At 45.2% G+C, this 13456-nt stretch overlaps 1 protein-coding gene across 48 annotated transcripts in view; it reads left to right on the top strand.

Moving 5' to 3' along the window:
* PPIP5K1 (diphosphoinositol pentakisphosphate kinase 1) overlaps nt 1-13456 on the top strand; it is a 50450-nt gene that overhangs the window by 2147 nt on the left and 34847 nt on the right. For 16 of the 48 annotated variants that reach the window (XM_072740685.1, XM_072740669.1, XM_072740678.1 and 13 more), the window contains exons 1-18: nt 1413-1608; nt 4866-4961; nt 5240-5414; nt 6104-6299; nt 6757-6847; nt 7074-7159; nt 7497-7651; nt 7784-7885; nt 8330-8491; nt 8605-8726; nt 9839-9940; nt 10413-10499; nt 10628-10703; nt 10851-10960; nt 11046-11128; nt 11284-11415; nt 11579-11700; nt 11994-12176. In XM_072740685.1, coding sequence (XP_072596786.1) covers nt 5268-5414; nt 6104-6299; nt 6757-6847; nt 7074-7159; nt 7497-7651; nt 7784-7885; nt 8330-8491; nt 8605-8726; nt 9839-9940; nt 10413-10499; nt 10628-10703; nt 10851-10960; nt 11046-11128; nt 11284-11415; nt 11579-11700; nt 11994-12176 — 1956 coding nt within the window. In that variant the 5' untranslated portion in view covers nt 1413-1608; nt 4866-4961; nt 5240-5267. Of the gene's footprint in view, nt 1-925; nt 1351-1403; nt 1609-2061; nt 2659-4865; nt 4962-5239; nt 5415-6103; nt 6300-6756; nt 6848-7073; nt 7160-7496; nt 7652-7783; nt 7886-8329; nt 8492-8604; nt 8727-9838; nt 9941-10412; nt 10500-10627; nt 10704-10850; nt 10961-11045; nt 11129-11283; nt 11416-11578; nt 11701-11993; nt 12177-13456 lie in introns of those variants that run through there. The other 32 variants (XM_072740684.1, XM_072740666.1, XM_072740675.1 and 29 more) reach the window with 10 other exon arrangements.

Raw genomic sequence — 13456 nt, 5'->3', positions numbered from 1 at the left:
AAGCATTCAAGTTTGGAGACTAGCTGTCCAAATTTGAATACTAGCTCTGCTGAGAAAAGACATGTATTTGTGTACTTTTCTTATTCTGTGAGCATCTAACAGCCACATGATGTATTAATGCTCACTTTAAAAAATTATCCCACGGCACGCAAGAAGTAATACATGTATTTGACTTCTTTAATGATAATCATATCAATACTATTTAACATTTATAAAGTGCTTTATAATTATAAGGAACTCTAGTATGTGTAATTTTATTGAATTGTATTGTTCCAGTGGATGACCAGGGACTGAGCCTACATTTTTCGGAGGGGGGGGGTGTGCGAAGACAAGTTAATTGCCTAGAAGACGTTTTAGTAACTTGTTTGAAGGGCTGGAGTGGTGGAGAGGACATGAGCCTGAGCAGAACTAGGGAGGATTCTATTTCCCTTAGGGATGGTCCTTAGAATCATCTCTCTCTCATTCAGGATGCCTTGGGGTCAATATAATGAAGCACCTGAAAAAGTGGTATGATCCCTAAGGTTGCAGAGAAGAAACAGGGAACTTGGGATTGTCTTGACCAGGGAAACCCCAAGTAAGGATGAAAAGATAAGAATAAAAATGCGAAGAAAACAAAATGCTTTCATATAACCAGTACCGTATGATTAGATTTTTAAATCACTCTTACAGACGAGGAAATGGAGGCTGAGGGAAGTTCAGTGACTTGTCCAAAGCTACACAGCTATGAAAGGCAAGGCCAGAGTTCAAACCTAGGTTTGTCTGGTTCCAAGGCTGCAGAGATTAAGACCACGCCCACTGTGGAGATGGGAACCGTCTTGTCCAGTCTTCCAAGTCCATCTTTTCTTGACTCCGCCATAAATAAGTCTCTTTGTTCCTTCCCTTAACTTTCTGATTTGTTTTTCTCCTTGTCCCTTTTTGTCTCCAGTCTACCTGTAACTCCTCTACATCTGTCAACACTTTCAATCTACATTTATTGGCTCTCTAAGCAGGTCATACTCCTTTTGTTTCAAAAAGCAAGCAGAAAACCTGGCTTTGGTCTCAAGGACGTGCAGTGGCACAAATCGCACCTCTTTCTCTGCATCTTGCTGGGAAGTCTCTGTCTAAACCGAACATCTGGGCCGTGCCGACGCAGCCAGAAATTGGAGGAAGGGGAGCGTCAGGTTGCACTCCCTCCCCACGGCCACTAGAGGCCACCCTCCTCCACGCAGAAGTGCGGGCCAACGCAGCCTGACTCCGTTGCCGGTGCGCGCCCTCCGCTGATTGGTGACAGCACGGGGAAGCCGCGCGTTGATTGGGTCGCTGTCAGGTGTCGCTGACGGCAGGTTCGGCTGCGCGAGCGCAGGGAGGCGGGTGAGCGAGGGCCGGGGGCGGTGGGGGAGTGGCTGGGGGCTGGGGGCGGTATCCGCGGGGGTGGGCTGGGGGGTGTGGGCTCGGGGGGTGCGGAGGGCCGCGGTTCGCAGCGGCTGCGGGCAGCCCGGGAAGGAGGCCTGGCGGGCCAGGCCTCAGTGTCAGCGTAGGGAGAGTAAGGCGGGGCGGGCGAAGGCTGGTATCGGTGACCGGGAGCTGCGCGAGGAGAGGCAGCCGAGGGGTCCGCGAGACCCGAGAGGGGTGAGGGTCGGCGGCAGGAAGAGGGCGCCCTGCGTGCGGCGCGGGTCTGGGCGAGGAGGGGGACGGAGCCGCGCGGGAGAGGACCGCTGCAGGCAGGCGGGGGTCCTTGCGGGCGGCGGGCGGGAGCGGACCCCGGAGAGGGCCAGCGCGAGGACGCAGGGGTCCCAGGCGTCCGTCCTGGCGGATGCTCGCGGGTTCCGCGTAGCGATGTGGCCAAGCGTGGCGGCTCACCTGCGGGTTTGGAGGGTTGTCTAGTGCTGGGGAACCGCTGAGCGAGAGGATTAGTGGGATTATCGATCGGATTAGTTGATCAGGGATGGGGGAGGGGCAGCGGTGTTGTGAGCGGTGGCGGTGGGCGGTGCCGGTGGAAAGTCATTTTAGCAAATCAGGGGAGGAAAGAAGTATGAGTGGGTTGATGGAACGAGGGCCTTAAGCACACTTCATCGGTGTCAGGATATGGATATGTAGGACGTCAGCGATGCATCTCAGGGAAGGAGTTTAGGAAGAAGATACAGGGTCGGCGGCCTGAGAAGTTCTGCGACGCTGGAGATCTTCCTGCCTGCACTGTGTATTGACGTTTCCCCTTCGCGGCCAATGGTGCCCTCCACTGAGTGCCTGGCGATGAAGGAAATCAGAGGACCACTGCAAACAGCCCTAAATCCTAAGGGAGAAGGAAGTTACACAGTTTGCCCTCCCTTCCACCCCCTCTTCAGATCTGATTTAACATGGGGGGTTCTGAGATTACCCACCTGCCCCACCCTCTCTCCTTACCTATCTTCTTCTCCCCGCCTCCCACCCTCCCTTTTTCCCCCCTTCCTTTTACTTGGATTCAGGCCGGAGTTAGACTGCCCTTAGCCCTTTGTGGACTGGGAAGTTTTCTTTTGCTTTGTAACAAAGTATTGAGGGACAGGGGGTTGCGGAGAAGGGCGCAGAAAACCGGGGAGTGGCTCTCGGAGTACCACATCACATCCCAGCCTTGCTCAGAGGTACATCTACATAAATCCGGGCTTATTTCATGGCTGTTTCTGTCAGGCTTCTATCTTTGCTTCGGTAACTATGAATATAGGCCTTTCTGTCTCTCTTTAGCCCCTTAATTGTGAACAGACGCTTCTTCCGCATTCTATTACCATCCCCTGTTATAAAGTCATAATAGAATTTCAGGAAAATGACTGTATACATTCAGTAGAAAACCAGGAAGGACTTCATGCGCAAAACGGTGAAGGATTAGGAACCTTAGACATGAGCAAAAGCCCCTGCTTCGGATAAAGGATAAAGGGTGCAACGAAATTCTGCTTGTTTAAACTATATAGGGACGTCGGGGATGCCACAAATCATGGAAACTGGGTCAGGTCACTAAAAAGGAGCTCAAAGAAACAGCTTATTCATCAGGAGGGGCAGTGTATGTATAAGATCTGTAGTAAACAACTGGAAATGTTAAGTAGAAGGAGCGTGTTGTGGTTGACTAGTGGAGACAAGCAGAAGGTCATAAAGGTTAGCTGTAACTTTCTAATCAAAGCTGCAAATCCCACTTGGCAATGGAAGGGTTTAAAATAAAAATACAAAATAATTGTTGAAGACTATTTAAAAAGTCTGTAAGACTAAATCTATCTACGAGGTGTTTGTGGCTTTCATTAGAGTCATTGGTTATTATTTCTGAAAACTTTTGGAGAATGTGAAAAATTGTTCCTGGGTGACTCAATTTTATTTTGGGGGCAAAAAAAAAAAAAAAACAAAAAAACAGCATACCCGTATCCCTGCAATTTAGTATTAACAATGTTAACCTTTTGCGTATTTGGTTCAGATATTTTAAAAGTTGAAATAAACATTACAGATAAAGGTTGTAAAGTTCCACTCAAATCCTCCTCAATTTCCACTTTCAGAGGTAACCACTATCTTGAATTTAGTGTCTCTCTTTACAGTCCATATTTTTAGACTCCTACTAATTATGTATACAGTCACAAACATATATAATATTTTCTATTTATACAAACCGAATTGTACTGCATGTGTATGTCTGCCGTTTGCATTTGGAAGCTGTTCATATTGTTACATCTTTGATTCATTTTTAAAAATTGCTGTTTATCATTTGTATCCACTCTACACTGTATCCATTCTACTTGTGACCTCTGAGTTTTCAGTTTTTCCCATTATCAGCAGTGAGATTATGAACATCTTTGCACATGTCTTATTATGCAGGAGAGTTTTTTTACAGCAGAAATTCTCAGCCTCAGCACTACTGACATTTTGGACTGGGTAATTCTTTGTTGTGGGGGAGTATCCTATGAATTTAAAGCTGTTAAGCATTGTCCTCGGCCTCTACTCATCAGACACCACTAGCACCTTCCTAGCTGTGACAACCAAAAATGCTTGCTACCAAATGTCCCCTGACCAGCATAATCATAATTAGTTAAGAACTATTACTGTAGGTGTATGTCTGCAGAAGTGGAACTACCAGATTGTTCTGATTCAAATGTAAGTCTTTAAGATAGTCTCATTGATTATGGATCTAGGCAGAATTTTTTCCTACTGTAGCTTCTGGTGTAAGGGCCCTTGACCTAGGCCAGACCTGGGTCTTTAGTACCAGGACATGGTAGAGAGAAAACATGGTAAAAGAAAAAACCCATTTCAGTCTGAGAATGGGTTGGAGGCTATTGTATGGATGTCTGTATATACTTAACCTCCCAGTCAGCCCTGGACCTCTTTCCTTGACAGATTTTCTGGACTTGGGCATCTGTCTTTTAAAGTGGAGCACGTGAGGGTGCCTGGGTGGCTCAGTTAAGTGTCTCCCTTTGACTCAGGCTCAGGTGTGATCCCCAAATTGAGCCCCACATCTGGCTCCTGCTCAGGGGAACCTGCTTCTCCCTCTTTCTCTGCCCTTCACCCTCCCTTCATGCTCTCTCTCTCTCTCTCTCTCTCTCTCCCCCTCCCTCTCATGCTCTGTCTCCCTCTCAAATAAATCAATAAAATCTTTAAAAAAAATGAAATGGAGCATGTGAAGGAGGAACAGGGCATAGAGAATTTTAATGTCCTGATATAATGCTTAGAACATAGGATGCCCTCAATAAATGGTTTTTGAGTTAACCCTTGGTAGGAATGAAGATGGGGTTAAGGTCAAAGGCAGTTGACCTCTCTCATTCTCTTTGACCTTGAATTAAATCCCTAAGTTCAACACTACTATGGGGAGATGGTGAAGGGAGAGGAATATTTTGTGATGAATCCAAAACTGGAAATGTCACTCTAACCTTCTCTTCTGGTAGGAATCAACAGTAGCCTCCCATGAAGAACTGCCTTTTCTACTTGCTGCTGGATTTAATGGTGTTTCCTGCTGGCAGAATCAGGGACATGCCAGCACTGTAAGGGTTAACCTTCTTATCCTCTCACCAGTCTCATGGTTGGGTATAGGGTGAGCAGAGGAAAAGGGAGACCTTGCTTTTTCCCTTAGGGATCTTTAGTCATGTCAAGTCATAGCCCACGTGCTTCCTTTCCTATTGCTCCTTCTTACCACAGTTTTATTTCCTGTTTCCCCTAGTCTCCTTGTGGTTCCCTCTTTATTTTATGATATTCCACACCCAATCCCCACCCACTGCCATGGGGTTTGGATTCTGAACTAATGGGATGCCCTCCATTGCAGAGCGGGATGAGTGGGTACTCCGGCGGGGATGTGGTCATTGCCGGCCAGTGAGGGTGAGAGTGCCACAGCCCACTTCTTCCTTGGAGCTGGAGATGAGGGGCTGGGCACCCGTGGAATAGGCATGAGGACAGAAGAGAGTGACAACGAGCTCCTTGAGGATGAGGAGGATGAAGTGGTAAGACTAAGAAAATGATGTAACTTGGTGTTGGGACCCCTTTCATAGAGAGTTGAGATTCCATTGGCTAGAGACACTTCTCTGCTCTTTGCAAATGCATAGATTCTTTGTCATAAACAGGCCCCATCCTGACTAAGTGGAGAGGCAGTAGAGATTGGTTAGATTACTTCTCTTTGAATCCCCTGCCATTACGCCCTCCTCCAGTTGTGTCATGGTTATTGGTTCTCGGGATCTTCTAACTGAGCACACATTTCCTACTGTGGAAAGGCACTCTTTAGGCAATAGGGATCTTTATACACACTCTGTTCTAGACCTAAGTTAGGAGACAGCATTTACCTCATAGGTCCAAAGTCCTGGCAAGAAACTGTGCCCAAGGGGATCCCTGGGTGGCTCAGCAGTTTAGCACCGGCCTTCGGCCCAGGGTGTGATCCTGGAGACCTGGGATCGAGTCCCACGTCGGGTTCCCTGCATGGAGCCTGCTTTTCCCTCTGCCTGTGTCTCTGCCTCTGTGTGTGTGTGTGTGTGTGTGTGTGTGTGTGTGTGTCTAATAAATAAATAAATGAAAGAAAGAAAGAAAGAAAGAGAAAGAAAGAAAGAAACTATGCCCGAAGGAGATGAGACAGTGTTCCCTCATAGGGATGGTCTTGGTTGGAAGTTCCTAAGTTCCTGATAGCACTTCTTCTCTATAGCCTCCTGAACCTCAGATCATTGTTGGCATCTGTGCCATGACCAAGAAATCCAAGTCCAAGCCAATGACCCAAATCCTAGAGCGACTCTGCAGATTTGACTACCTAACGGTTATCATTCTGGGAGAAGATGTGATCCTCAACGAGCCTGTGGAAAACTGGCCATCTTGCCACTGCCTCATCTCTTTCCACTCCAAAGGTTGGAGTCTTTGAAGGAAAATGGGAGGGAATGGAGTTGGGAATGCTGGACTGGCAGATGAAGTTCTTACTGTCAAACAGTACAGAGGTCATCAGCTCTTCCTGATACATTGGAGAACAGAAGGGTGAAGAGGGGTTTGCTTTCCCTGTATCATGGAGGAGTTGCTGGTGGTAGTTTAAAGTCCATATTCAAACCTCAGGCTCTTAGGGTCTCTGACAGAATTGTGTGTCTCTGAAAGGACCCTAAAAATAATATCTTTTTCACTTTTTCCTGATGGATATTCTAGACTTGGAAAGTTGGGTAGAAGGATAAGCGATGGGTTGGATGGGTAGAGGAGCTAAGTGGCAACTTTAGCTTTATTTTTTTTTCAACTTTAGCTTTAATAATCTATTTCTCTTGCTGTTTTCTCTGTCTTTTTCACTTTTTTTCTTTGATCGATTTCCATCCTCCATCTCAGGATTTCCTCTGGACAAAGCTGTTGCTTACTCCAAGCTTCGAAACCCATTTCTTATCAATGACCTGGCTATGCAGTATTACATCCAGGATAGGTATAGCTTTCTGTTGATTTGTGGGATGGGTAGCCCTGAGATCATGCCTGTTTAGAGAGCACGTTCTGGGAGGGGCAAAGTCAAACAAACATGCTTAATTTTTGCATCATACCCTCTTGAGTTCTGTGCCGTGATATCTACCAGTTCCTGAACAAATGAAATCCCTAGCCTCTTCCCTTGGTCTCCATCCCCCACCTCTCCCAGCTAATTTATTTGGGGGTGACAGGAGGGAGGTGTACCGGATCCTGCAGGAGGAGGGTATTGATCTGCCTCGATATGCTGTGCTCAACCGTGACCCTGCCCGGCCTGAAGGTGAGTACCTGGCTTTGTCCAGTCCTTCCCTGCCTTGCTTTCTGTCACTTAGCCCAGTTGTCCATCCTCTGGATATCTCCATGTACTACTTATCTAAGTGAGCCTTTCATTATTGGATTATGGATAGATTATGGATAGAACTATGGGCCCTGAATAGTGCCTTGGACCTCTTACATAGATATTATTATATTTATATACCATATACATACTACTGTATCTATTACTAAGATATGGTCATAGAAATTTGGGGGTTATGGAGATTAAAACACAGAGAAATGGGACTTGGAAGTATTCTACAATTCTCAACCCTAGGAATGACCACATACCTGTCTTTCAGAGTGCAACCTGATAGAGGGTGAAGACCAGGTAGAGGTAAATGGAGCTGTCTTTCCCAAGCCCTTTGTGGAGAAGCCAGTGAGTGCAGAGGACCATAATGTTTACATCTACTACCCCAGTTCAGCTGGAGGAGGAAGTCAGCGCCTCTTCCGTAAGGTATGGGAAACACTTGAGCATTTGGGGAAGTCAGATAGGAAGAAGGACAAGAATGAGGTTGTGGGAAGGGAAGCTGGAGGATTTAGGGACAATGTGGAGGCAATATTTTTTTTCTTCTTTTTCTTCCTGAAGATTGGCAGCCGAAGCAGCGTTTACTCTCCTGAGAGCAGTGTCCGAAAGACAGGATCATACATCTATGAAGAGTTTATGCCAACAGATGGCACAGATGTCAAGGTTATGGTGGATATAGGAATTTAAGAAGTCATAAATGTCTGGGGGGGATAGGGTGCTTGGGACGCAAGTGGAAGTGTATGGAGAAAATCATAGAAAATGAAGTGTGAATGTGATTTGCTTTCATATTCAGGTGAAGTCAGTGAGAGAAGTAGACATTTACATTATAACTGTGAGAGCAAGGGCAAGGGTAATGTGGAAAATGCTATAATGTTGGTAACATTTTTTAATGAGGACTAGATAATAGATCTGGAGTCCCAAAGAGAAACCTTCATAAAGATATTTCGGTCAGGTTCAGTAAGAAATATATCGGTCTCTGTTTTTCGTCCTCAGGGTTGTTTTTGTTTTTGTTTTACTTTGAAACTAGCTTACAGACCTAGTGCTCATATTATCTTCTCATATGCAGGATGAGCGGTGGGCATACTCAGTGATGCTATGTACCTGCAGGTATATACAGTGGGGCCTGATTATGCCCATGCTGAAGCCAGAAAATCTCCAGCTCTGGATGGGAAGGTCGAACGAGACAGTGAAGGGAAAGAGATTCGATATCCAGTCATGCTGACTGCCATGGAAAAGCTGGTGGCCAGGAAAGTCTGCGTAGCTTTTAAGGTAGAGGAAGGCCTGTGGTGGGTGGTACTGTGGAATGAGGGCAAGAGACAGGAGCAGGAGTCCGGGAAGAAAGAGTGGCTCTCTTGTTCTCATCTTGCCTCTTTCCACTGCAGCAAACAGTTTGTGGTTTTGACCTTCTTCGTGCCAATGGTCACTCCTTTGTGTGTGATGTCAATGGCTTCAGTTTTGTCAAGAATTCGATGAAATACTATGATGACTGTGCCAAGATTCTAGGGTAAGGGACACAATGGTCTGGACTAGGGAGAATGGGCTTAGAGAAGAGAGTTAGAAAGCTTTTGCTTAATTTTAAATATTGTAAAGAGTATTTAAGAGCAAAAAAGAAAAATAGAAAAAAGACTCCTTAGCCCTCTTACCTTCCTAACACTGTACTCCCCAGTTAAAACTGTTAACAGTTTTATACATACCAGTATGTCTTCTACCATATATAAACAAACTATATTTATTGTACTAAATATGATTGATCATGCTGTAATACTGTTTTAAAACTTTTCTTTAAAAAAAATTCACCACATGATGTTTAAAATGTGGAAAGAATGATGAATATGGTTAGTATTCCTGTATTCACTATCAATCTTTAAAAATAAAATATTAAAAAAATTAAAAAAATAAAAAAAAATATTAAGAATTGGGGTGCCTTGGTGGGTCAGTTGGTTAAGTGGCCGACTTTTGATTTCTGCTCAGGTCCTGGGATAGAGTCTGGCATCAGGCTCTGTGCTCAGTGGGGAGTCTGCTTGAGGATTCTCTCTCTCCTTCTTCCCCTGCCCCTCCCCCACTCACATTCTCTCTCTCTCTCTCTCTCTCTCTCTGTTTCTAAAATAAATAAATTAGTCTTTAAAAAGAAAATACTAGTTTGGACCCCTACCCATCCCTTGCTAATTACATCCCTTTCCCTCCCACCCAGAGGTAACTACAATCCTTAATTTGGTGTTGTCATTTCCATGCATTTATTGTTTTTTTTAAGATTTATTTATTTTAGAGAGAGAGTGCACTCAACAGAGTAGGGGAAGAGGGGCACAGGGAGAGAATCTCAAGCAGACTCCCCACTGAGCATGGAGCCCAAGGCGGGGCTCATTCTTACAACCCATGAAATCATGACCCGAGCTGAAATTAAGAGTCAATACTTAACTAACTCAGCCACCCAGTCACCCCTATCCTTCCTGTGCATTTGTTAATACTTTTATTATGTCTGTGGGGGTGTTTTGGGGGCATGTTTTTAGACTTTATATAATACATTCTTCTACAACTTGCTAGTTTCTGTGAGCTTTATTCACATGTGTGGTTCTGGTTCATTTATTTTCATACAGTTCTTCATGTTTCTCCTTCTAGGAACACCATTATGCGGGAGCTTGCTCCGCAGTTTCAGATCCCATGGTCTATCCCCACAGAGGCTGAGGACATTCCCATCGTCCCTACCACATCTGGCACTATGTGAGCAAAAGTATAAAATCTGGAGTAACCTGGAACACCTGGGTGGCTCAGCAGTTGAGCACCTGCCTTTGGCCCAGAGCGTGATCCTGGAGTGCCGGGATTGAGTCCCACATCGGGCTCCCTGCATGGAACCTGCTTCTCTCTCTGCTTCTCTCTCTGCCTATGTCTCTGCCTCTGTGTGTGTGTGTGTGTGTGTGTGTGTGTGTGTGTGTCTCATGAATAAATAAATAAAATATTAAAAAAAAAATCTGGAGTAACCTACTTAAGGCACCTGAGTCAGACCGGTGGTTTCTGACTGTATACCATCTGACTAGTGGAGCCTTTTCTAGGTATTTTCCTAATCCCTACCTATACACCTAATCTCAGGTAGTTTTTCCTGTGTTGTTTACATTTACATGTCAAGTAGGATGAACGATGGGAGATGATGTGGGGTGGGGTGGAGGAGGGGCTCTAACAACATTCCCTATCTTAGGATGGAACTTCGTTGTGTCATTGCAATTATCCGTCATGGGGATCGTACCCCCAAGCAGAAAATGAAGATGGAGGTGACACATCCAAGGTAGGAAGAATGTCTTAATTTAGACAAATAGGTTTTTGTAAGGGAGATGGGGTGGAGCAGCTCCCCAAGGCTTTAACTGACTTTTTCCTTAATTCTTTTCTTTAAAAAGCTTTTCCTTAATTCTTCAGGTTCTTCAGTCTATTTGAAAAACATGGTGGCTACAAGACGGGTAAATTAAAACTGAAGCGGCCTGAGCAACTACAGGTAAGTAAGGTGGTGAATCTGGCTGGGAAGAGCAGTGCTGTGGGAAGGACAGAGGGTATGGGATTGGGGTCCTTTGTGAGAGACCAGGATGAAAAGGTAACTTGCCAGGCTTGTCCTGCTGCATGGATATTCTGTTATTTCCTCTAGGAGGTGCTGGACATCACAAGGCTGTTATTGGCTGAATTGGAGAAAGAACCAGGTGGTGAAATCGAGGAGAAGACTGGAAAACTAGAGCAGCTGAAGTCTGTGCTGGAGATGTGAGAAAGGGGATAGGAAAGGGGAGTCAATGACAGTGAGAACTGGGTGCTGGGATACAAAGTAAACTGTGAATTTATCCTGCAGGTATGGTCATTTCTCAGGCATCAACCGGAAGGTTCAGTTGACTTACTACCCTCATGGAGTAAAGGCTACTAACGAGGGACAAGGTAAGATATAATACCCCTTCCCATTACCACTCAAGTCTCTTATTCTTAAAATGACCTCTGCCTCAAGTCACCTTACTGGGCTCCTCAGAAGACATTTAGTTGTCTCCACTATTTTCCTTAGATCTAGACCTATTCACTGCCCCTTATTTCTGCAGATCCACAGCAGGAGGCCCTGGCCCCATCTCTATTGCTGGTACTGAAGTGGGGTGGAGAACTGACTCCTGCTGGCCGTGTTCAGGCTGAGGAGCTTGGGCGAGCTTTTCGCTGCATGTACCCTGGAGGACAGGGTGAGTATTTGGGGGGGTAAATAGCAGGGCTTAGATAAGATGTTTAGAGAATAAGTTGGGGAAATAGACAGAGGCAGTGGGGAAGTTAATGGGAGAAAGAGCATTTTTTCTTCCATGTGGGTATTTATAGTAGACCATTCCTGGTCCTCCGCTTTACCCCCAGGTGACTATGCTGGCTTCCCTGGTTGTGGGCTGCTTCGTCTCCATAGCACTTTCCGCCATGATCTCAAGATTTATGCCTCTGATGAGGGCCGTGTCCAGATGACTGCTGCTGCCTTTGCCAAGGTGCACACTTAACAGTTCTCCCACAGTCCCACCTTCTCTACCTAATGTAGAGAAGCTGAGAATTTAGAGAACTAGTTGGGAAATGTCAGGATGTTTATGTGCTGACTTAGAGAAGTTTCTGCTTGTATGTGACTCATTCTATACAACTGAGAATGAGCTGAGAATAATTAGTGGTGTTAGGCCCCTTGACATATACCTCTCCTCTCCAAGCCAGCTCTCCTTTGATCTCTGGAACCAGGCCTACAGGAAGTAGACTGGAAGGAAAACTAATAGATTTTGTGCTTCCCCTCCAGGGCCTTCTGGCTCTAGAAGGAGAGCTAACACCTATTTTGGTACAAATGGTGAAGAGTGCCAACATGAATGGGCTCCTGGATAGTGATGGCGATTCCTTGAGCAGTTGCCAGCATCGAGTGAAGGCTCGACTACACCATATTTTGCAGCAGGATGCACCTTTTGGTCCTGAGGATTATGATCAGGTCAGGCTCTCCCTATTTTTGTGCCCAATATACCCCTATCCCAAAGTCCTAGAATCCTAAGTAAGAGTGATCAATAATGGTACTTACTGTGTGATAGGCACTGCTTTCCATGGTTTCCATACATTATCTCACTTAATCCTTACTCTTTGAACTAAGTATGGGTATACAATCTCTTATCCACAATTTCAAAAACAAAAAAGATTTGGCACCAAGATTCATTTGGTAGCAAAACCTGACATAAGATGGTTTCTAATTCTTATTTATTTTGTTTAGTATAAATGGTCATATTGTGCTGCAGAAATATAAATGCATTTAGTTATGCCCTAAGCCCTGTTGGAGGTAGTATACAACATGTGGCATATGCACTATATTAACTTCCTAAAGTCTGAAAAATTCCCAGTTCCAAAACCCACTTTGCCCCAAGGATTCTGAAAGAAATAATGTTTCAGTTATTACTGATACATAAAAAAACTGCCCCCAAACTCAGTAACTTAAAGAACAACATTGACTCTATTGTCTTACACATAGTTCTAGGCTCAGCTGGTCTTGGTTGGGGTATCTCCTAAAACTCCCCAGACATTGGCCAGGTTTGGGGGCTGAAACCATCTGATGGCTCGACTGCATTGCTGAGATGGCTGAGCTTTCTCCCTCTTTTTGTTCTCCCTAGTCTTTAGAGCATCTCCTCTCTGCATGTTTTCTCCATGTGGTTTCTCTAGCATGGTAGCCAGATTTCTTAAATGGTAGCTTAAGACACTCCAAAAGTTAGCAGCCTCCAAGCTGTTTTATTTTTTTTTAAGATTTTTAAAATTTAATTATTATTTTTATTTAAAAAAATTTTTTTAAATTTATTTATGATAGTCACACACACACACACACACACACACACACACACACAGAGGCAGAGACACAGGCAGAGGGAGAAGCAGGCTCCATGCACCGGGAGCCCGACGTGGGATTCGATCCCGGGTCTCCAGGATCATGCCCTGGGCCAAAGGCAGGCGCCAAACCGCTGCGCCACCCAGGGATCCCTAATTATTATTTTTAAATTAGCTTATTTATTTGAGAGAGAGCACGCACATGTGCATGCGCTTCAGGGGATGGGCAGGGGGAAATGGAGAATCTTTTAAGTAGACTGTGCTGAGCATGGAGCTCAACACGGTGCTCGATCTCACCACCCTGAGATCATGACTTAGCCAAAATCAAGAATTTCATACTTAATCAACTGCACCACCCAGGAGCCCCTATTCTTATGTCTCATGGTTGGGTTGTGATCTCATGGT

The sequence above is a fragment of the Vulpes vulpes genome, chromosome 15 (genome assembly GCF_048418805.1).
Source record: "Vulpes vulpes isolate BD-2025 chromosome 15, VulVul3, whole genome shotgun sequence".
NCBI classification, from domain to species: Eukaryota; Metazoa; Chordata; class Mammalia; order Carnivora; family Canidae; genus Vulpes; species Vulpes vulpes.
This window is presented reverse-complemented; position numbering and strand designations above follow the sequence as displayed.